Below are 24,760 nucleotides of genomic sequence, written 5' to 3' on the forward strand. Positions count from 1 at the left end.
GAAAAAGTAGTCGAAAAACAGCGGAAATCCTCATGTCTCCAAGTATGTGAGATCATATACCTGTCCCACAAATAGCTACAATTATAAACGAGAGTCGCCATGACGTCTCGAAGGTTTGATGCCGTCCTTACCTTTCCAGCCTGCTCTACAAATTCCTTGTCAGCTTTGGAGAATCCCTTAAATATCCGTCCTTGAATGATGCCGGCTCCAATCATTATCGGCATAAAACACAGAATAGTGAGAGCCAGCTTCCAGCCATATATGAAGGCGACGACCAGGGCAGCACTCACGGTTCCCAGAGCTTCCAGAATGGATCCGACCTGAGATGTAGTCTGGTTAAGAAACAAAACCGTTTCCATAAGCCAGTACAAATTCAATAATATTATATACAGACGACGTTTTAAAGTCATTTGGATATATCTGAAGAAACTCTATGTACTCACCGACTGAAGAACCTGTGCATCTGCTGCCAGTCGCGTGGTAAGATAACCTACTTGATTCTTCCGGTCATCGAAGAAGTCCATGTCCTGTTTGGGAACAATAAAACAGTTATCACACATAATTGAAGGACAAGCGGACGCATAATTCTACCCACCGTCCACTATATAACAACACCATAATAGCTTAGGGTCGTACCTGGTTCACTATGGACGCAAAGGCTACACTTCGAACACGGGCAGTTAGGCCAGCGCCAGACTTGGAGAAGCAGTATGCCTGAAAATAGTATCATGCACAGATATTACATACATAGTTCATCGTTACAACTGCCCATTCCCTACAAGACAGAAGAACTTCACGCTGCGAAAAGTAATCTTTTCCAGTTACGTTATATTGCTATTCGACGCGGTTCAAATTACCTCCCCAGTGATCGTATGTATCCTCAGTCTTTCATTACTGTTCACCAATAACATCAATCGGTGAAACAGCTTCTTTAAATTTGTCGAATTATTGAAAGTCAGTACCTGGGAAGGAATAGGGGAAGATGATGCTGATTATAACACGAGTCATCGTATTCCCAACGATATTCCTGCCACTGTGCCCGTGACAGCAGCCCTAAAGTTATCCGCTGCGGACGTTGCTGGCCGTGACAGCAGCCCTAAAGTTACCCGTTGCGGACGTTGCTGGCCGTGACAGCAGCCATAAAGTTATCCGTTGCGGACGTTGCTGCCCGTGACAGCAGCCCTAACGTTATCGTTGCGGACGTTGCTGGCCGTGACAGCAGCCATAAAGTTATCCGTTGCGGACGTTGCTGCCCGTGACAGCAGCCCCAAAGGTATCCGTTGCGGACGTTGCTGGCCGTGACAGCAGCCATAAAGTTATCCGCTGCGGACGTTGCTGCCCTTGGGCGGTGGGTTAGCCTAGTGGTGAAAGGGTTCACACCCGATAACCTGGGTACACTGTACGCTGTACACTCTGGCATGTAGCTGTACAGTGCAGTAACGCAACGTAGTTTCTCTTCCTTGTCCACGTTCACGACGACTCCATATCAAGCCCCACGAGGCCCACTGATACACGAGACAACTCAAAGTACGCAGCGACACTGAACGTCGACTATCTTTTCAACATGGCCTTATAATGCACTTGTCAAATGTTTTGGTCGCGTGATTCAACAAAAGCTAAAAACCATAAAAAATGTTTTACTGCATTGCATAAATCAGATTTGTCTGAAATTCCGCATCGTAGAGAAAAATGTAATGAAAGTCTTGCGTCATCGTCATTCAACTATAATAGTTCTGGGCAGGTGAGGTGGTACTCACCTGCAACAACCTTGCGACAGCGTTGATGAATCCTAACCCACCCATTACACAACACATGATTACAGTCTGATGCATCTGTTCTTCGGGAGAATCACTCATTCCAAAGATCTATGTGAAAAAGAGAACAGATTGTGTAGGTGTAGTGAATACCATTGTAGCAGAAAACTGACTCTCATCAGAAGAAAAGGAATTGTTATGTTCATATCTTACTCGAATAAACTCTGATATCATGAAGGCAAACACTGGCATCAGCAGACCAGACACAAGTGCACCAAGGCTGCCAAACAGCAGGAATAACCATTCTGGAGCGTTGAGACGAAGTATCCTCTTGAAACTCACTGTTGACATGGATTCATCTTCCTGCAAATAGATGTATGTTTTCATCATTATCGGCATGATTCGACCACGACTGCCCATAGTAGGGGTGAGGTATGATTTTTATATCTAATATATAAATATAATCAGTGTCACCGTTGGGTTCAGGTGGCTGGTGTGATTGTGTGATCAGGCTTGTGCAACGCCACACTCCGCCAAACGGGGTGCAAATAATGGAAGTTGACATTCCAGTCATTGACATTAACAGCACTGATCCACACCGTCGGAGACAGATAGGTTTGTAGAAAGAAGCAGGTGCAGAAATATCATCATTTAGTTGAATAGGTTTAGTAAACTGGATGTATCTGGAACACCCCCTATAGAGTGTGAGCCAGAGCACGACCACCGTTGTTTTGTCATCGACTCAAGTTGGTCGCCGCGTACGGCCATCATAGTTGGCTGGAGTTCTTTCCTAACCCGAAACCCCAAAGCGCGACCTTGATCCCGTCTAGCCATGTGTATGCTCTCGACATGATACTCGTGACGATTGTGTGGAGGAAGAGTTCCGTGTCAATGCTGATGGAGAACCGTTCCAGAACTTAGCACCTTACCTCAACTGTCTCTGCATGCTCTTCTGTATCAGGGTTTTTCATTTTGCGTCCGGAGCCAGATCTCAGTCTGACATGGAGATGGTCTTTCCCATTGGACAACGTCCTCTCAAAGGTGGGATCTAGGATGGAATCTTCCTCATCACTCCCATCAGAATCATCCACGATGTCAACATCAGCCATATCTGTAACACAGTTGGAGAATTGTAGTGTGACAATACAGCTGCTTGCAAGCGATACTACCGTTTCTTGCAATGCCTTCAGTGTTCAATAAGTTATAATATCTGTAGCTTAACACCTCCTTGTCATCGTTCCCAATATGAAGTACATAAGTCAACCCTTTCTTCATTCATACTGGACGCGTGAAGATCCGGATTAGAATTGGTCTTCAGTAACCCATGTTTGTCTTAAGAGGCTACTAACGGGATCAGGTGGTCAGGCTCACTGATTCGGTTGACACATGCCATCGTGTTCCGATTGCGTAGATTGATGCTCATGCTATTAATCACTGGATTGTCTGGTCCAGTCTGGATCATTTAAAGACCGCCGCATATAACTGGAATATTGCTGAGTGCGGCGTAAAATATACCAATCATCCAAATCATTCATACTGTAGCTTTTACGTGATACTAAATTATAAGATAATCCATCAAGAACACTAATAATCTGAGAATAAACCGGTGATCAAACACGCGACCGACAGATTGTCAAATGGCCGAGGGGAGCAACGCAAGTCGGGATGTCTTGAACGCCGGTCACTCATTCTAAACAGTGAATTACTAACGTGGTTTGGTAAAATCCCAATGTTCACTGACCCCTGGCCATAACAATTTGTATGCACCGTCAAATACTTTAATCCGTTTTGGCCCCATTGTCTTCAACACCACAATGCTACGTGAGCAGTTATAACCACTGCGTGATACTCTTGTGATACTGTTCAGAAATCCCCTGATATCGTTTTTATGTTTCCCAGCACCATACACGTGTGATTTCATCAAAGTGGTGAAACACTTAAGGCTACACCATGACTCAAACCACAGTCTAAACTCATTGATATTTCTCAAAAACATGATAGTAGCAAAAGAAACAACTCACTCACTCACTCACTTTACACTACGTACCCACATCTGCAGACTCTGCCGCCTTCGCCTGTAAACAAAGATATGTTCAATTAACAATGGCGTCCGTTTGATATTCTTCAACTTTTTCTATGACCTACGAAGTCGCATATATTGTTTATCCGGTATATTTGCATTATGGTGGTCATATACATCCTGACGTCATGAAGACCCGTGAAGATCCCCAATCGTATCCCAAATGCTTAAATAGATGTTCATGATGTTGATCACTAGATTGTAGTGTCCAGACCGCCGCCATATAGCTGGAATATTGCTGAGTGCAGAGTTAAGCAACAAAACAGCCGTTATGTTATAAATCTTGTTGAAAGGAAACGTACTTGCAGTGCCACTAGTCGTGAATACAGTCCGCCATTTGCGATCAGTTGGTCATGAGTTCCTTGTTCTACCACCTGACCATGACAAATGGACGCTATTACGTCAGCGTTTTTGACGGTCGACAGACGGTGAGCTATCACAATTGTTGTGCGCCCTCGTTCGGCCTGAAACGGGAAGACACATATATATGTACGATTATTACACATTATTAATACATATATGAAATGGCGCTCAGTGTAGTTAGTACTGCGTATTTGTATAAAACAAAAGACACATCACTTTTTCCGGAACTACGAATGGCAATTTTCACAAATCAAGTAAGAACGCTAACTATTAGTAACTATTACTATATCTATATTACCGTATGGTCGTTTTCTGATTCGAGCGTTCTACCGTTACAAAAGCGTCAGAAATGAGATGATTAATAGAGGAAGTCCTCAGGTATGTAATGGAACTCTTAGACAAGAATTACAAAGACTTAACTGGGTGAAAAAACGCGGAATTCCCTCACCATTGATGAAAGATGCACAAAAAGACGTTTAAACTGGCTCACGAAAACCAAGATTGGGATAGTGTTTTCTTTTCTGATGAAGTTCTGTCCGGCTTTTTCCGAACTGTGTGAAAATGTAGACAAGAGAACCCGTGAAAGCTATCTACCAACGCCCAAAACATAGCCCGAAATGTCACATGTGGGTGGGATACCGCCGTTGTGTATTTTCACTGGAAATTCGACGAAGGAACAATATGTTGACATCTTAAATGGTCACCTCTTTCCAACAGCCCGAACACTGTATGAGGATAACTGGATTTTCCAGCACGATCACGACCCCAAACACACTGCGGGCTACACAAAACAGTGGTTGTCGGACGAAAATGTTCAAGTTTTAGACTGGCCTAGCTACAGCCTAGATCGTAACCCCATTGAGAATGTGTGGAGACTAATGAAGGACAGAATAAACCAAAAAGGACTTATAAATATTGAGGATATGGGGTATATTGAGAAGTGGTCGAATATTGGGATGCGTTGTCACAAGATTTCCAACAAACTTGGATCGGTAGTGTAAATGGGCGCATTCAGTCGTGTATTGCAAGGCAAGGAGGTCTCACAAAGTACTGAAAAGACACTTAGACTGTAAGAGAATCATATCTCAACATATTAATTTAACAACTTCTCAATAATTTCTGGGAATACTCTATGTTGCCAATACATATTTCAATTCGATTCTATTTCCGCCTGCATTGACTTACCGTTGATATAATTAAATTGTCAGAGTGGTGACCGTTAAATACCCATATAGACTTTGCAACATCCAGTGAGCAAGTATGGTTTTACGCCGCTCTTATCAATATTCTAGCAATATCACGACGGGGGACACCAGAAATGGGCTACACACCTGTACTCAACATCCAGGGGCTCTTGCTTTCAGTGTACATAGTTAGGTAACACCAGTCTTGTTTATCAAAGGAGAAATAAAACAGAATACAATCCTGAAACATCAGTCCGCGAAGGTTTTACAGAACCCATTATATGAAAAGTTGACATGTTGTCACGACGTGGTCTTGTCACCGACATCGAATTCAGAAACATTGTAGCACTCTCTGTGGACGTGTCGCTCTCACTGCTGACCAGTATTGTGATGGAAGTGAAAATTAATGTAACTTCCGCAAAACCTAATGCTAAGTAGCACATACATGTACACACAGTGGACGTTGGGCTTACTGAAACTGTTTGAGACACGGGACTTTGAAAACTAACCGCCAAATCAACGCCCAATGTTGACAAATGGTATATGTAATGTGATTCAAAAGGGGTAATTGAACGACACTGGCCTTGTTGAATTTGGCTAAATATCACAATTTGTCAGGCTCACTCAGGTGTACTATAGATTTTTACACTGACACCGCAGTCCCGTCGCTCGGACACGTAGTCTCCCACTGACTTGAATACTCTGTGTTATCTGTGTCATGACTTCTCGTGAGTGCACGGTGTCATGACTTCTCGTGAGTGCACGGTGTCATGACTTCTCGTGAGTGCACGGTGTCATGACTTCTCGTGAGTGCACGGTGTCATGACCTAAACTGATTTATTGACCTCAGTGCACCATGACCTACATGTATGCTGTATTCAGCTCTCATGTATCTTCTGGTCTGCACCGTCGTAAAAAATGTTGTAACTCACGACATCTCATAAGCGCTCTTGATCATGAGTGAGTGAGTGAGTTAAAATTGAACGTCACCTCAGCAATATTTAAGCCATATAGTGACGAGAAATGTTTTACATAAACAATAAATTTTAGGTGCTAAAAATCAGTCATCGAAGGACTGTAAAATATCTAGAGTATCACAGATGGAGTCTAAAACTAGCATGAACATGTAAAACTATTCTCTTGATCATGACCCCAGTGAAAGTAAACTCTCTCCAATTCCATACTGGATACATTAAGCAAACACTAACCTTCTCGGAGTTGTTCTTCATCGTGACTCAAGTTGTAGTAAGGTCACGCGTGCTTTAGAGAGCTGTTTCATGCCTATATTTTTTTAAAGCTAAAAACATAAGATTTTGACTGCCATACACAGCAGACACGCACCTGCTCAAGGGCACTTTGCACAATGGCTTCACTCTCGTGGTCCAGGGCGGAGGTTGCCTCATCTAGCAGCAGAATCTTGGGGTTACGAACCAAAGCCCGAGCAATTGCTACCCGTTGTTTCTGTCCACCAGAGAGTTGTCCCCCTTGGTCTCCAACAATAGTGTCATACCCCTGAAAACATATATTTAGATTTTATTACTTCTTTTGACATTAACAGTTTTGAACATTTAATTTCACACATTTGTGCTGTAATGGTAAACTGCTTCAATAATGTAGTTTTTGATAACTATGGCCAATTGAACTATTTGGAAAGAAAATTATAATAAATTCACGTTAAACGGTGAAACAAACAATAAATGAAATGAATATGTATTTGACATACGTACATATTTGTGGTTTGGACTCTTACTGTGCTATGATTCACCGATTGTGTTTAACCGCGATAGGTTTTGGTAACTTTTCCAATTTTTGTGGGTCAGATCCAATTGTGAAGAATATTATTTTGTATTTACAAGAAGTCAAGATCGAAAGTCTCATGTTATTTACCTGCGGTAACTGTGTTATAAAGTCGTGAGCGTTGGCTTCTCGGGCCGCCTTCTCTATGCCAGCCCTGTCAATGCCCACGTTGCCGTAGCGGATGTTGTCAGCAATAGTGGTTGCAAACAGCACGGGCTCTTGACTCACAATGCCGATGTGTTGACGTAGCCAGCCAATATTGAGGTTCCGGACGTCAACGCCATCGAGCAGAATCTAGGTTCCAGCGGACATGAATTATAAATTGAATACATGGTATCGTAAGCAGTCTTTGTTTGCTTGGGTTGTATATAGCCACACCCCGCAATATCCAAGCTGCATGGCGGTGGTCTGTAAGTAATCGAGTCTGGACCGGACAATCCAGTGATCAACAGCAGGATCATCGATCTACGAAACTGGGATACGATGACATGATTGTGTCAACCAACTGAGATAGCTTGACCACCCGACCCCATTACGTTACTAACGGTCGCCTATTACAAGCATGGAAGTAGTCGAAGTCCAGGAAGTGATGCATATTAATGCCACAGTCCGATCCAGCTACGATCTGTGTAGATAATACTAAACTCTTCGTACATGAGACCCTGGTATGGTGATCTACCCTCAGTTGTTGGCGATCTATAGCCTATTTTTATATTGTGTTGTCCTCTATAGTAAAAATGTTTTAGATTTAATTGCTAGTTTTTTATATCTGTGATGTTCTAGTTGTTTTACTGTCCTTTGTTGACAGGATTTTATAATCTATCTTTACTTATTGTTAATCTATAACCTGTTTCAGTCACGATATGGCTGAAATATTGCCAAAGTGACTTTAAATTTTAACTCACTCACTCACTTCGTAGATGATACTAATCTCTTCGCAGAAGGTACGTTTATCTACGACGAGGATTCTTTCATCTACGAAGATGATAGTTTTCTTCTACAAGGAAGATACATTCACTCTGACTAGACGATATCAATATGTGTTGTGTTTAGCGATGATATGCAGTATCCCTCAGTCACAGGACCCACTAAGTTGAGTTTGTTATAATATATTAAATGTATTTTGGCTAAAATATACAGCAACTGGCCTGAACCCAAAACCAGTCCGTTGTGTCCTCAGTTAGTTCCAAGCGGAGTTACAAACGGTGTTCACTGTGCTTGTTAAGTTATGGATATTGGTAAGGGTGTCACCTGGCCATCCTTAGGGTCGTAAAAGCGCTGTAGCAGCTGTATGGTCGTGCTCTTGCCACACCCACTTGGCCCAACAAGAGCGACTACCTTTCCCTTGGGTACCTTCAGGTTAAATCCATTGAGAATCTGTGCAATAGGGAACAAAATAATGTTAATATTTGACTATGAATCACAATTTGTTGTTTTCTATTAAATTTGCACAAATGGTTGCATCTGATATTTTTTAACGAACTGTCCTTTATGTGTTGTTTGTGTGTGTGTCGTGCAACAATGCATAATCCAGCTGAATGATAACATAATGTCAGTCAATATTGGATTATCTTTTTTTTCTGGTTAAACATTATCATTATGAAAGCTAAACGAACTTCTGGAACGCAAACCAAACAATTATTGCCGATCAAACAATTAAGAACGCTGACAATATCATATGATTTCCTTTTAGAATCCAAAAGTAAAAGAGATGATAAAGAGATGATAAAGTAAAAGAGATGATATAGAGAGTGTTTACTGATAGATTGATGGTACACAGTCAATTGCGAGTTTCAGAAAAGGGATGAAATCAAAACTTCACGATTAATTGACTCAGGTCGAGGTCAACTGAACACGCATGACTGCAATATTAAGATACCTGAGTGTCTGGCCTCATGGGGTATGTGAAACCCACATCCCGGAACTCTATGTCTCCCAGAACTTCTTGCGGTTGAAGCCCCTCGTCCGATGAACTGTCTATAGTAGGCACATGGTCTATGATGGTGAAGATCTTCCCAGCCGCCCCGAAGGAGGTGGATAAGTTCTCCAAGTAAGGGAAAGCCATGCCCAGAGACGTTGATCCAATCATGACGTTTATTAATATCTGCAACGTTTAAGAGTTTGCACAATTTCATTCACATACATAATTTCAATTTTTCCTACGTGGACATAAAGCTTTTCTCTGAGCTTTATATCTGAAGAGTTGTATTGGGGATTTCTTCCAGGATGCTGGAACCATGCCCTCTTGCCATCAGAAGTTATTAACCATTATCACAACCCTCTTTCACAGTAAACTCTTCTGGAGTCGTATGGATATGGTAGTGGCTAACAAACATCAAAGTAAGTGATCATCAGGCTTTCAGATCGATCAAAACACGTTAATGTATTAACAGTTTTAATGTTTCTCTGACATGTTTCTAGAATATACAGTGGGGTTAGGGACAAGAGGGGTACTGTTTTATTGACAACGAACGTGATAGGAGACTCCATTTTCTTCCATCGAAGAATACCATCAAACACAACCTAGCACAGATTGAGTCATTGATGCATGTCCTATCAAAGAAATGCCAACTATGCGTTCCATATAATGCTACAGCTATGTGGATATACGTACGGGTAGTATAACACCGGGGTCCAAGGCTTCATTCTGGAGGAGATACACGCCATACCAAAAGGATATAGCAAAGTCGAGGAAGACGATTATCCAGAAGCCACTCGCCGTCAGTCCAACAGCCAGGCCCTTTTTAGCTGCCATGCTTTTCGCCTCAGCGAGGTTGACATCGTACCTTTGAAAGAGTGAGAGTGAGTGAGTGAGTGGGGTTTAACACGGATCAGATCAATATTCCAGTAACGGCGTGTTGGGGGAAGGACCAGAGTAAAGCAGGTTGCCGACTACTTTGGCGAAACCCTCGATCATGGTCATGGTGCCCACAAACAGAAATGGAGCTAAGCAAAGCACGATCGTCTGTGCAACTCGTAAGGCACGAGTGGGCAATCAGTGCCCCTACCTTTGAGAAAGAAACTAAATAACATGAATGCAGTCAAAGACACATATTGGTTCACAAACTGCATCCCTCCATAAATGAAACATTGCCGTTCTATTATGTTTCTGTTCACGTAGACAAAGCCGTAGGTGTCTAACCTACATAGGAGCACATTTGCAACATGTACGAGACTATTAGCCAAAGTTTTCTCCGCACGTTGTCCCTGTTTATTACAGCTGATGAACCTGCGAAGGACTGGCTAGAATTGATCTTGTTCAACCCATGCTTGTTATAAGAGGCCCCTAAGCTATGGAATCCTAGAAGGGACATTGTCGCGTTGTCCCATTGTCGCGTTGTCGACCTCTCAAAAACAAGCAAAATGAGGCAAAATTAACCAAAGCGCGATATTGCGACAAAGCAACAAACGTGACATTTCGGCCATTTGTCGCATTGTCGCCATGTCGCCTTTTTGAATAATATTTTTCTATTCCTCCAAAGGGCGACAATGGGACATTGCGACAATTTTCAAGGTCAAAATATGTCGCATTATCGCCCCATCTAAGATGTGTTAAAAAAGCCTAAAAATGCGCGACAATACGACAACGCGACATATTGACTATGTTGCATTGTCGCCCTTTTCCATTACCGGTGCGCATGTGTAGAAAGTCAATTAGTCTACGCATGCGCAGAAAAAGTAATACTCTATTTCAGAATTCAAGGGGGGCTGCTTTTCTTGAACTTAATGCAAATCTTTCATTGTTGCTTTGAAAATTATTTCAGATATTGTAAATGTATTTAGCAAATCAAGTGTGTTTTAGCAGCAAGACAAGTTATTAGCACTACTGTTCATATTAATGACGGCACATGGTGGCCCTGTCAATCTAAGCGGGGCAATATGCTGTGCAGGGTTGCGTCTCTTAGTCGCACAAGAAAACCATGACCATACACATTCATCACTTTGGACATGTCACCAATCAAGCTGACACATCGGCATAAACATCAGGTGAAGTCCTCGAATGGGTGACCATGGCGGCATACACACGCATGCGCATTCCATCATAATTTTATTTTCCGTGCGCAAACAGACTTCATTTTAAAAACGAAAGGGCGACAACGCAACAATGCGACAACGCGACATTTTATCAAAATGGTGCGTTGTTGCAGTGTCGCGTTGTCGCGTTTGTAGTCAATACGTTATTGTACATAGTATACTCAATATTTTAACAAAGCGCGACACGCGACAATGCGACAACGCGACATTTCATCAAAATGTCACATTGTCGCGTTGTCACATTGTCGCGTTTTATTAGTTACTGCGGAATTTCGATACTATCACAAGCATGATTATTTTTCGCTATTTAGACAGTGCCGAGTTATCCTAGGATCGAACTCAAAATAATAATAAATGACATGTACATGTGGCCGTGAAGTCTGTGGGTTAAGGGAATGGATGCATTCAAACTGGCCATTTTGATGAAATAGACTCGTTTTGAGAGTTCCACGATTTCCAAATTTCCGTTTGTCAGAGCACGCTGTACGACAGAGCACGCTGCATGACGTGTTTGCAAGGATTAGAAGGAGCGTGGTGTTGCAATATACAAGTGGTTAGATGTATCAAATAATACTGATTAATATGTATGTATCCAGTTGAATGAATTGGTCTCAAAATTCTGGACTGGTTATTGTACTAAGTTGCGAAATAGGACGGAACCCAGTCAGCAGGATACGAGACTGTTGTTTAATCAATGTTTTGGCTTGATAAGTATCATATTTAAATACACATAGCAATACGAAGATGAACGCTTGTCACGCACCTGCTGCACGCTTTCTCCTGTCCCTGGAACGCGTGTACTGTCCGTATTGAACTGAACACTTCCTGCGCCACTGCACCTGCTTTAGCGTACTTCATCGCTTCCTGCTTCGTCACATTCCGAGCATACTGTAAAAGTTAAAATACCACGGGTGCAATGAATGAGTAAGCGAGTTAAAATTTTACGTCGCATCGGCAATATTGCAACCGTATCGCCATGAGAACAAGCTAATCATATTTAGGGTCTGTCGACAAATGACACTAAAAGAGTAGGCTTAGTATCACAGTTCATGTATACAAAATACCATTTCAGTATCACAACAACTAGTTTCCGAGCACTTAGCATCAAGTAAAACTTGGCTAGGAACCAAAGCTAGACCACCTTTCTGGGGATCAAGGGGACTTATGGCGCCGGGTGCAAGGAACAGGAAAGAGAGACAAATATGTTACACAAGCAGACAACACACCTTGATACATTTTTTATTAACGCATGATCAGTATTTCTGTATTGAAACGTAACTTACAAGATAGATTTCACAAAGCAAGTAGGACGACTATCGAAAGATATCCGTGGAAAAACCATACTTGCAATAGGCAACTAACGGGATCGCTGACTTGGTTGACACATGTCATAGTATCCCAGGTGATTGATGTTCATTTTGTTGATCACTGGATTGTTTGGTCCATTCACGATTCTGTACAGACCGCGGCCATAAAGCTGGAATATTGCTGAGTGCGGCGTTAAGCACCAAACTGACGTTGTAACTGACAAGTAATTTGGATTATGTACTTTATGACATTTTCATCCAAAGTGGATCAAATTTCGTCGCTGCCGTAGACGTTGAACTCTTCGCCATATTTCCTTTCCTAATCGATATGGTAAGGTAGACATGCAGTTAATTACCGACTTACTCCAATGAGGATTCCAGATATGAGCACAATGAAGGGACTAAATGACAGGGCGACGAGTGCAAGCTTCCAGTTCAGAGCAATGGATATGATGACAGACGCCAGCCAGGTAAACATCCACTGGAGGAACACAGCCAGTTTGTCCCCCATCCCATCATGGATCTGCAGCATATCCCTGAAGATTGAAAGCACGTGTCATCATATGGTGGACTGGAGCATCAATAAACTAAATCGAAACACTTGTCATCATACGATGTACTTTGTTATCAAATGTACGAATGCGAAACACTTGTCATCATAGGATGTACTGTGTTTTCAAATACGCCAATGCGAAACACTTGTCTTTATAAGATGAACTGCATCATAAAAAAACCCAATGCGAAACACCTGTCATCCTACGATGTAATGTGTTATCAACAAACTAATGCGAAACATTTGTCATCCTACGTTGTACTGTGTTATCAATAAACCAAACTGAAACACCTGGTCTCACGGTCCAACGAATAAAGAAATGATGTCATTAATTACCACGTATATTCAGTAAGCATACATTCATACATCAATGAAACACAAAACAAAACAAATAAACAGCAACTAACAACAAAAACAAACATCAGCATTTAGATTCCTATTTCAGATTTAGAGAGCGCCTCCCTGGATTGGGGGTCATTATGAGAAAAAACATAGTACAGAGTCAGTCGAAAATAAACACAAGGAGAGGTTTTATATTGTCGTGCACACTTTCGAACAATCGCACGTTGTGTTTGCCTCCAAACATATGTCTTAATCTTCGATTATTGTAGGATTGAAATGATGTCATCTCGAGGTTTTTCGTGTTGTGGATATAATATATTAATAATGAAGCCAATTTATTTCTATTTATCTACTTCCAAGTTTTAAAGTAAACACATTTATTGTAGACAACGTTTGAAAACGAAATCGTAGCGTCTCAGTTTCAATTGTTTGTGTGGCAATTCCTGTGCATCTTTTCCCATTTCATTCTAACAACGCAATACATTTGTTGTATGTGAGAATAGCATTGAAATAATTAGCACATTTACAAAACAAAACGTTTGCTGAAATTATTCTGAAAAGATTGACAATAGAGTAAACCAAGTTGCACCAATTTGATAGATGTCCGTTCTAACCTTCCATACAAAACTGTGATATAACTTCAGTAATGTCAAACCCAATTCTTCCGCCACTTACTCAATGGAAGAAAACTTACTCTGAGAACCTTGTAGTCAACTCGCCACTCTTGTGACCGTCAAACCAGGCGATGTCTTGTTTCATCACAGATCGATAGAAGTGGATCCTGACTTGTCGAATCTGACGTTCTGAAGTCCATGACCACATGGCCACTGCTAGGTAACCCGTTACCAAAGCCATCACGCCAATTATACAAAATACAATGGCGATTTCCGAGGTCTGTTCATATAAACTTGCATACGGATTTGTCACATTTGTGCCAGTTATGCTGAAACCGAGTCCATGTCAAACATTTAGTGACATATATTTCAGTACATTGATGATGGCAAGCAGGGCATAGCGAGGTTTTCAGTGCCACTAAACATTAAACGAACTGTTGTTAAATGTGATTATGTTCATTTAATCATCACTCCGTCCTGCGACAATTTGTAACAGGAAACCTGTAGCTGGGTAATCCTGTAAAATGGATTCGTTCATTAAAATGAGGTACGAATTGAATTTGCAACCTCATGACCCCTTGAGGGCTTGAAATGTTCGTGTTATTTATGAATTATCTGTTAATCCGCGCAACTCCAGAAACCCTAAATATGTACGCAAATACATTCTTCTGAAAACCATTATTCTAAGTTCTTCACAGATTGCCTTTATAACCAGGAACACAGACAACTGTTAGAACAGTGCGAGATTAATGGCAGTTCAGTGTGCTATAGTATCTCAAGCCCACCCTTTCTATCGTCAGCCAGTCTGAATATAACGGTCTCTTTATTGGATTAGAATAGACTTATGACTTCGGACTATAGATGTACTTCTGCAACTGATTGTGCTTTGTGAGCTTATGCGATGTCCTGGATTGACTGGAAATGTAGTAATATACTACTCAAAAGTTTAGACTCGCTCAAATCAATCACTATAACTTATGTATGTACATTCGGTTACAACGAAGATGAATGTCTCCACTAACTTGGGGGAAGCATGTGCAAACCTTATGCAGATTAGTTGCACGAGGATCATGTATCAAAGTGCTGAACAGCTGCGTTTTGGTGTAAAGTTTTGGTAAAAAAATCACCATTGATCACCGAGTTTCATCATTAATTGAACACATGACAATAAACTTTTCAACGTCACGAATTTGTTTTACAATACATCAGCACATGTATAAACAGTATCTTTAAACTGTATGGATTATTTTACAAAATCTAATTCAGAACAGTTGACTGAAGAAAGTGGCTACATTTACACTAGTGAGTCTAAACCTCTGATGGGGAGTTAATGTGTTAAAACTCACTTGTTTGAACTTCTGCCGCCTACAAAGAGACTGATGACTCTTCCATAGAAGATGAGATTTAACGGGAGCAAGATGCCTGACCCCACTGCCGTCAACGTTCCCACGAGCATCAACAAAGCGTCTTTTTTATCAGCGAAGCGGAACTGAAGGCAATGTGAAGACAGTATGATCTGACTGGCATACAGTCAACTGATTATTACATGGTATCGTTAACATAATGACTCAGTTGTGTTCAGAATGTTGGGACTGGAAATTCGGACACATGTTGACAAACCAGGGTTTGTGTCACTATCACTATTAGACAACAGTGGGGATTGGAACCGCAAATATCGGACCTTGCCACCTCCAATGGCTGCAGAGGAAATGTCAGTCACATGCAGTAGCATATCAGGTCAGTCCATCTGATGAACATTGGACGAACTATACTTACATGCAAAAGAAAGTGAGTATGGTTGTTTGGTTAGTTGTTGTTTTTTTCAATATGATTTTATCATTTCAGCTATTTTAACGGTTTACATAAATTCCATGACAGATTATTGTAACAATTGTTTAGGACATTTGCTTTCAATTTTCTTGACTCTGCTGGTATATTTGGAGATGCATTCTTCAATAGATATAATGTCATTGAGAATGTTCACAAAACGTTCAATGTTCAATAGATCGTTTTATACCAGTAATATACATGCATCGTTTAGCTGCTAGAATAATATGAGTCAGAAACGTATGTCCAGTATCAATACCCAACAGTGTCTCAACAACTGAAAGGTTTACATCGAGATTGCATGCTCTGCTAGAAGAATATGATTCAGAAACGTATGTTCAGTATCAATACCTAACAGTGTCTCAAAAACTGAAACGTTTACATCGAGTATCAATACCTAACAGTGTCTCAAAAACTGAAACGTTTACATCAAGCTTACATGCTCTGCTAGAAGAATATGATTCAGAAACGTATGTCCAGTATCAATACCCAACAGTGTCTCAAAAACTGAAAAGTTTACATCAAGATTACATGTTCTATGTAGGTACAGTTTCAAGTTTTTTTCCAAAACTGTCACACATGTATATCAATGACATCCATTATACTCTCAGGTTCAGACAAAAGGAGTCTATCAAATTCACTCTTAGCAATTCTTTTTTCGTAAACACACAGTTATAAATGAATCTATGCTGAATGTCCAGAAACTTTGTGTCCTTGGTACATGTTCTGTAGTTTGTGAAGATACTCTTATAAGGGACATCAATGTTAAAACAAGACTTAGGGAAATGATTATCCTGAGAATTTGCCCAAACTTCAAATTAACATGGTTATGTTTCATAATTGTTATTGTATCTCTACATGATTTCGGAATATTATTATTGCTGAGTGCGTCTCTAAGCAACAAACCAACAATAAGAAGAAAATACACACAGTAATATATTGGAAACAAGATCTACTCACCAACTGGAGTAAAGTGACTTTCTTATCCTCATCACTGTCCTTTGATTTGTCATCTTTGGAAGTATCCACGGCATCCTGTATTTGTAGATTTCCGTCACTAGGTGTCGCCTTGTCGGTGTCACCAGATATAACGTACACTGCAGCGACACCGTTAGACTCGCTGTCGTTGTGTTTGAACGAGCGTAGTTGTGGTTGTTGGGATTTAGAATTAAACGGCATTGTGTTTATTGTTGATCAACTCGTCGGTAAATGTCAGACAGGTAACGACTTTCATCCAAATTAGAATGATTAAATATGTTTCATTTGATGATCACAATAACTATGTTTCGTCCATTGTTTTGATACCTGAAAACATATATGCATGTGCAGTAACGACTGACAGTGAAGATGGAGAAGTCGTTAATGAAGGTTCCCATTAAGTATACTTATCATCAAACAATATCGTAGGAATTCATTATAAGTTGTTCACTGGTCACGAGGGGGACATGGGTTGATGTACCCTCGATGTTTGTTTATGTTCTCTGAGCCCGAACACATTAATGTTAATTTTGAATTGTTTGAAGCATGGGTACAAATCAGTTTTTGTAGCCATCGCTAGATTTTGCTGACAAGAAAAACAGATTTAGAGTTATCTCCCTTTCATCGATTTGCATTCGCAAAACATCGGTAATTGCCGTCCATCCAACGTGATTCAGTGTAATTTGAGATAAAGAATCACTACCACGAAGTAAGTACCAAATTAGTTGCCATTGACAGCGGGGTACATTGAAAAATAATAGAAGAGCGCTCAGCCAATCAGAAAGCGACATTTATGCGTGAGGTATATATATATAAATCCTTCATATTTGTCAGAATTTGCAGTCATAAGAAGCGACTAACGGAATCAGATGGTCAGACTAGCTGACTTAGATGCATGTTACCGTACCCCGGTTGAGTAGATCGATGATCATGATGTCAATTAATGGGTTGTGGGGTCCAGACTCGAATATTAACAGACTAGAGATGGGATATTGCTATGTGCAAACAAAAAAATAAGCAAAACACAATCTCAATACTCAAAGATGCAAACGTTTGAGGCGTTCAGTGAATGAGTGAGTATACCTTTGCGCCGCTTTTAGTAATATTCTAGCAATATGGTTATTACATGTTGTACCCATGTGGGTCTTCCGCGTGACGAGAGGTCAGGTTATTTATTAGGCCACACAATGCACACCATGGATCAAGGAAGGAAGCTTTTCCTTAAGTTTTTCTTGTGGCATAGTGGAATACAACGTTGAAAAATTAAATGATTTGACAGAATGGAACTCGGTCAGTTTGTTAGATATTAAAGAAGTCATGAAGTCCTTTGAGTCTTTGAAAACCCACATGGTGTTAATTCCACTCATTCCAAATACCTTCTGTGAATATCTCGAAAGCCTTCCTTGATAGTATCTAAGGATTATGGTTAATCTTTGAGACATGGATTTGGTGGTACATTTACTGGACCCAGCAATATATCTCTCTTTAATGCACCGTTGAATGGTTTCGGCAGATGTCTTCCCCAGTTAACATGCCGGCCATATATGTGGCATTATTCGATATCACACGAATACCAAGATCTCTGGTCAAACAATGTATGCAATGATGTTTATAGTATTCCCAGACATTATTTAGAAAGTTGTTTCCGCAAATGTCTAACATCAAGTGAGTGAGTGAGTGAGTTATTATTTAACGTTACATCGGCAATATTTCAGCCATATCGTGACGAAAACAATTTATACAATAAAAATTGAAATGAGAACATTTGACATTGAAATGGAATATATGTATGTTATAAAAACCTGTCGACGAAGGACAGTAAAACAACTAGAATATCACAATTACAACTAAAACTAGTGTGGAGACTGACTGAGTTTGGTTTTACGCCGCTTTTAGCAATACTCCAGCAACATCACGGTGGGGGACACCAGAAATGGGCTTCACACATTGTACCCATGTGGGGATTCGAACCCGGGCTTTCGGCGTGACGAGCGAACGCTTTAACCACTAGGCTACCCCACCGCCCCACTAGTGTGGAGAGTTGAAACTAATAGCACTATTTGGACAATACAATATAAACAGACTATAGATCGCCAACAACAGAAGGTAGATCACCATACCAGGGACCATGGGGATTTACAGTACCTTGGCTACCTGCATGGACCCTAGTTGGATTTACACCATCCCTTCAGCTGCTGGCGATTGTAAGAAATGTTAGCCAAAATTAAAATGACAAGAATGCTACGTTTAAAAATCCTGGCAAGTTTATATTGACTTTGAACATTTTGGGACTTACGTACCCTCTCAGGAGGACTCTAACATCAAGTGATGCCGGGCGTGCACTATGACGCCATAATGGTTTACGGTTATGACTTCCCAGTGCTAATACATCTGTCGCAATGGCTTTATAACTGAATGTCAGTTTGTGTGTTTGCACTGACAATGAACGATGTCAAAGCCTTGTTGAAACTCCTGTGAACGAGCGAGTTTACGTGGCGAATAGGAAGCTGATCTCGTTGTTGTATTCTGTTTTTTTGTGATTGTTTATTGTGAAATTTATTGAGCACTTGTTAAACAGACCACGGGGCAGAACACCGCCAGATGAACCCGCAAACTGCGAGAGTTTAGATTCTTGTGAAAAGGAACAATGTTCGGCAATTGGAAGCTCGTTTGGTAGTGAAAAAGTGACAGCCAAAATTGGGGTGACTTGAAACAGGTTTGGTCGCGAAATTGGCATCACCACGTGCAGCAAGATCATTGCCATTGGGGTTCCTTGAAACCGTTCACATTACCTAGATCGGCTCTAGAACGTTGACACATGTATGAACCATGTTTACATATGCATGAACGATTTGAAGGGTTAAGAGAAATGAACCTTGACATTTAGATCACATGACCGCTCTCTCAACCAATCTGGGAATCTGTAAACTTCAAAGTATGAAATTGTTAGACATTGCTTCATTCACGGAAAGTAATCACACTGTAGGCAGTTTCTAGCAGTTCATGTTGGAGAGTAATAAACAGAATACCAAACTCGCTTCCGTGAAATACCATTTTTATTAAACCCGTGAAAGATTTTAAAATGGTATTACACGGAAGGTCGTTTAACCTCTATTTATTAGACACTGAAAAAGTCATAAAAGTACTTTTTCACTAAAGAAAGTTTGTTATATCATAATGTTTATGAAATACCCGCACGTATTATGAACTGAAGAACAGTTAGACGTGAAGCGTGACAGACGCAAGGCACCTGTATAGATGACAGTTTCGATTTTTATTATTCTGTTATGATGCGACGTTAAATATAGATCCTTACACTTGCCAAGCAAGACAGTGAAGCGCAAGCACTGCGTACGATGATGTTTGGGCAAATAAACATATCAATATGGCCCTATTAGGTGCAATAACATAATAAAATGGCGTAAATTTAGTGAAGAAATACAGAAAAATATATCGTAAAATACGTGCCGGAAAACATTCTTTTGCTTGTATTTTTATTGGTTTGATTTTGAATTTACCGAAACCATTTTATTGTCCTCCAGTAGCGGACGGTGATTGGATTTCTGCTTTTTCGGTACATTATGAAACGCGCTATACATGAAGTCTCGGACCACCAGCCTTAGGTAGTTTTATTAAAAATCAGTCTTTGAATATGCCCGAAGACATTTTACGTTTAACAAGTTCAATGTTAAAGTACAGGTTTAGCTCGTATACCCTGACTGCACTTTTGACATTGTCACTTGTGACTGCGCATGTATATCCATGTGATAACATAAAAGATCCTATGTTTTCCAGACAGGTGACTTGTCTAGCAACATCCCGCACAAACACGTTGACTGAACAGATAAAGGGTGTAATTCAGCTTCCATAGTCCAACATGATCAATTACATTTGCTGGCGTCATAAAGTTGGATACTCGTTGCATCGGAATTCGACACATGATGTTTCACGGTATAAAACGTGTTGAATATCTTCTCTATCATGACATACTTACAATGTTGTAGAGAGACTGGCCATCCTCGAGAGGGGAATGTTGCTGCAGGTGATGGGTACACACACGTTTACTCCGAACAAAAGGGGGTAAACTTCACAAAATATACATGGCTAGGCATAGGTCCGTTTCCCATAGGATATCTAGGTTACGTCAGGGATAGTAGGATAGTACTTCGGGACTGACATCTTGAAATATCACAACTTGCACCGTATTATATATCTCTGTATTGCTTCAAGGGCGGCTGGTCATGGTGCGAGGCAATGTCCTGTGTAAATCTCCTGTGTAACATTGAAACTGAATGTATTCAGTGTGCCTGGGCCTCCGTGGTTGTACGTGATCTTCATTGTGCTGGATAGTCGACCAAGCGTACCGAGGCCCCTGATACGACACCAGCCTTAGGGGTGGATCTGTATGTATTCATGGGATGTATTGTCTGTTGACGGCATGTGTTGTTTGACAATTACGTGTTAAGGGTCTACTGACCCGCATATTTAAGAGGTCGGGTATGCTGCTGTTCAGGTGCCCCGGGGTATATGACGAACACATGTTTGCCAAGTTATAGAACGGGATAGACATGGTATCCTAAGTGTTTCCTCCACTTTTATGTCATATAAACAATTTACAGCATACTGATACAATCAATATATATACGATAAACAGATTGAAATCATACACAGAGGCATGTTGTGATAGGCTGAAGACAGTGACATGTGGTTGCTAGTTTGCATACAAATATAGATATTGTCGTAGACAGGGGATACACCGAACCACAATGTGAGTTAGCTATAACGGTCAGTTCGGTATATCAACTGTGTATAATTCCAACAATATCACGACGGGGGACACCAGAAATGGGCTCCACACATTGGACCCATTTGGCGAATCGAACCCGGGTCTTCGGCGTGATGAGGGAACGCTTTAACCACTAGGCTACCCCACCGTCCCTCTTGTATAGGATGTTGTGCAGAGCACAAATACTTCGTCTAATACTTGGTTTTAACAGTTATTCCATGCTATATATACTACTACATTCTGTTTAAACGACCTAGATTGTATGCTTATTATTCTAATTTATTAAAATGGACATTAAATCAATAATTCATGGGGGCATATATAATGAACGTAGTTCATTAATCTGTTAATCAATTTTCATTTATTTCTGTATATTGTGGAATTGTGTAAGCATAACTTCATATAGAAAGACACAACAAAGCACATAGTACACATATTATAATAACTTAACATAGAATTCTAACATAAGTTACGAATAGGTATTATGTTACACACATTTCATGTACAACAATATATTCCTATGTATACAACGGCGGAATGTCTTTCATGTACCAACGCCCATACAGGTAAACGTTCTAACTCGCCTGTCTGATTTATGTAGGTCAGGAGTGACAACAAAGACATTATACTTTTATGGATGACAACTTCACAGCGCCATAATATAAAACAAGAAGTTGTAATCCCTAAGATCATACTGCCATGTTTCCTATTGACCGCCATCTTGGTTATTATGGTATAAAATATAAGAATAGTATTACTCACAGTGCGTCAACTGATGATGACCATAGTCGTTGTGTGATGTCCGCACGTGTTGTGTGTTCTACCTAGGTAAACACATGCTATTATAATGTTCAGGCAGTGTCATATAAGTGTAACTTTGCGCATGGGCAAACGTTGCGTGAAGGTTGAAATGCAAGCAGACCAGACAACTGATTGAGTTTCCAGCTCGGGGTGATCGTCCCACTTTTTAACCCCTGCAGTGACCCAGCAAGTTCAGCTTGGTTATTTTAACAAAACGTCAATACCACATTATTTACACTAATGTATTTAGTTGAACCAGGATCAGTTACACGTACGGAACATACAACGAAGATGAATATGTCTGTTTCATCATGATTAATTTACAATATATTAATATACGAACTGTTGTGAATTAACGAACGGATGAGAGAACCCAATTTCACTGTACCTAAGGTGATGATGCTACACGTTACCAGCATCCCAACATGGGGGCAGGTAAGATCGCTTGGCGATTATTCCCCTCGAATTAGCAGTCTTCCACGTGTGTACAATCAACATTATTTAGCACACTGATAAACATTGATGGTGTGAAGACATCGAATGCACGGAATTTGCTTATTAATGTCTAAGTGTTGAAAAACAAGCATTTTTAAAATCGCGCGAGGATGTCGGTAACTCAAAGTCTGGATGTCGGTAACGTGCAATGAATGATGCTGGTAACTCATACTGTCCTGCTTTAGTTGGTGAACAGAAACTGTCGATTTATGTTTAAATACAAAGGAGATACTAATGTCAGTTCTTATGTTTTACACAGATGTGTACTGCTGCTACATTTACAGTATGAGCGACTTTTTCTATGCGCCGGAGAGTTGTTGCTTTTCTTGAAGCAGGGTGTGTTTAGTCACACTATTTATGTGGCGTGTCATTGAACTTGAACGGATTTAGATGTGTGTGCCCATCGTCCATTACGCTGAGAGCTTTTTCTCTGTCCCTCCTCAATTTGGACATTTGACATGTTGATTTCGTTGCAATGTTGACGTTGCTAAATTGTACAAATAATATTAAAACGGTGTTTGAATATGATATTCTTTGAAAGATATAGGCTGATGTACCATTGTAGGAAAATATTTGACACAAACCAATCCATGCTGAATCCCAACATGTGGAGGAATGATTGCCGACGACAAAGCGTTGAAGAAACTTTGAACAAAAAAGGCAACGTTCCACTCACGTTTGTAGTGAATAGCTAAAACGCACCCTACATGAAATGCACGCGCATCATGAAATTGTGCATCATCCCGAGCTGAAACCTACGACTGAAGGCTTTAAGACGCCACATCCACGGTACTCCACATGCATTGCTTTAAGCCACTATAGACGACAACAACATGCCGATACTGACAGAAGCTCAACGACACAACGCCATCGGCCGTTTACAAGGAGGGACATCGCAAAACCATCTCAAACCTATGGACCCGATACAACAATACTGGGAGAGTTAATGACAGACCCAGGTCACGTTGACCTAGAGTTACCAACGCCGCCCAGGATCGGTACATGCAGTTGAGACATGTTCGTTCTCGCACCACGGCCGCAACATCTGCAACAACTAAAATCCCTGGACTGCCTCAAAGCTCCCATAAAGACAGTGCGCAATCGGCTACCGGAAGCCGGACGTTTTGCCAGAAAACCAGTTGGATGGGACGTCTTGACACAACGTCACCAGGCTGAACGTCTACAACTGTGTAGACGCGGAAACGTTTGTTCTCAGATGACCCTCGATTTCTTCTCAGACCTGCTGATGGACGTTCAGGTGCGTACAGACGTCGGAACGAACGTTACGCCGATACCTGTGTACAGCAGGTCGATATATTTGGTGGTGCAAATGTCATGGTTTGGGCAGGTATCCATCATAATGGCCGGACAGCTCTTGTGCACATGGCATTGAATGGGGTTCGCTATAGAGACAAGATTTTGCAACTTCTCGTCGTTCCCTTCATCAACGTCAACGGTGGATCTGTCCAGCATGACAATGCTCGACCTCACGTTGCACGTGTTTGCCGGGACTTCCTCCAGCAAAACAACGTTCAGGTGTTACAATGGCCTTCTCGATCACCCTAGTTGTACCCCATTGAACATCTATGGTATACTCTTGATCGACGCTTGCGTATCAAAACATTCCTCACTTGACGGTATTCGGTATTTCCATTCATCTATGGGACAAGGCTGCCAAGCTGTTATCGACGCTCGTAGTGGTCACACCACATACTGACATTTTACTCTGACCAAGTGGCTTTATAGCCATTTGTGGTTTTACCAAACACTTCCTGGATAATCAAGTTTTAGAATTTGATGATTTTACTGTAATTGAGCAATGATGTCATGCTTGAATCAGTTAT

At 40.9% G+C, this 24,760-nt stretch overlaps 1 protein-coding gene across 3 annotated transcripts in view; it reads right to left on the reverse strand.

The window, feature by feature from the left end:
• LOC124281689 (ATP-dependent translocase ABCB1-like) overlaps nt 1–24,132 on the reverse strand; it is a 29,670-nt gene extending 5,538 nt beyond the window's left edge. Inside the window, exons 1-20 of one of the 3 annotated variants that reach the window (XM_046717643.1) lie at nt 24,121–24,132; nt 18,211–18,213; nt 16,817–17,161; nt 15,376–15,518; nt 14,110–14,358; nt 12,885–13,056; nt 11,977–12,101; nt 9,793–9,964; nt 9,058–9,282; nt 8,430–8,555; nt 7,269–7,472; nt 6,723–6,893; nt 4,137–4,298; nt 3,802–3,829; nt 2,684–2,865; nt 1,968–2,117; nt 1,758–1,865; nt 637–714; nt 444–527; nt 132–332 (exon numbers count right to left, since the gene is read on the reverse strand). In XM_046717643.1, the coding sequence (XP_046573599.1) occupies nt 132–332; nt 444–527; nt 637–714; nt 1,758–1,865; nt 1,968–2,117; nt 2,684–2,865; nt 3,802–3,829; nt 4,137–4,298; nt 6,723–6,893; nt 7,269–7,472; nt 8,430–8,555; nt 9,058–9,282; nt 9,793–9,964; nt 11,977–12,101; nt 12,885–13,056; nt 14,110–14,358; nt 15,376–15,518; nt 16,817–17,035 (2,799 nt within the window). In that variant the 5' untranslated portion in view covers nt 17,036–17,161; nt 18,211–18,213; nt 24,121–24,132. Of the gene's footprint in view, nt 1–131; nt 333–443; nt 528–636; nt 715–1,757; nt 1,866–1,967; nt 2,118–2,683; nt 2,866–3,801; nt 3,830–4,136; nt 4,299–6,722; nt 6,894–7,268; nt 7,473–8,429; nt 8,556–9,057; nt 9,283–9,792; nt 9,965–11,976; nt 12,102–12,884; nt 13,057–14,109; nt 14,359–15,375; nt 15,519–16,816; nt 17,162–18,210; nt 18,214–20,828; nt 21,120–22,382; nt 22,556–24,120 lie in introns of those variants that run through there. The other 2 variants (XM_046717641.1, XM_046717642.1) reach the window with 2 other exon arrangements.
• Nucleotides 24,133–24,760: the final 628 nt, after the last annotated feature.

The sequence above is a fragment of the Haliotis rubra genome, unplaced genomic scaffold (genome assembly GCF_003918875.1).
Source record: "Haliotis rubra isolate DU_JTF1 unplaced genomic scaffold, ASM391887v1 Scf288, whole genome shotgun sequence".
In the NCBI taxonomy this organism is placed as follows: Eukaryota; Metazoa; Mollusca; class Gastropoda; order Lepetellida; family Haliotidae; genus Haliotis; species Haliotis rubra.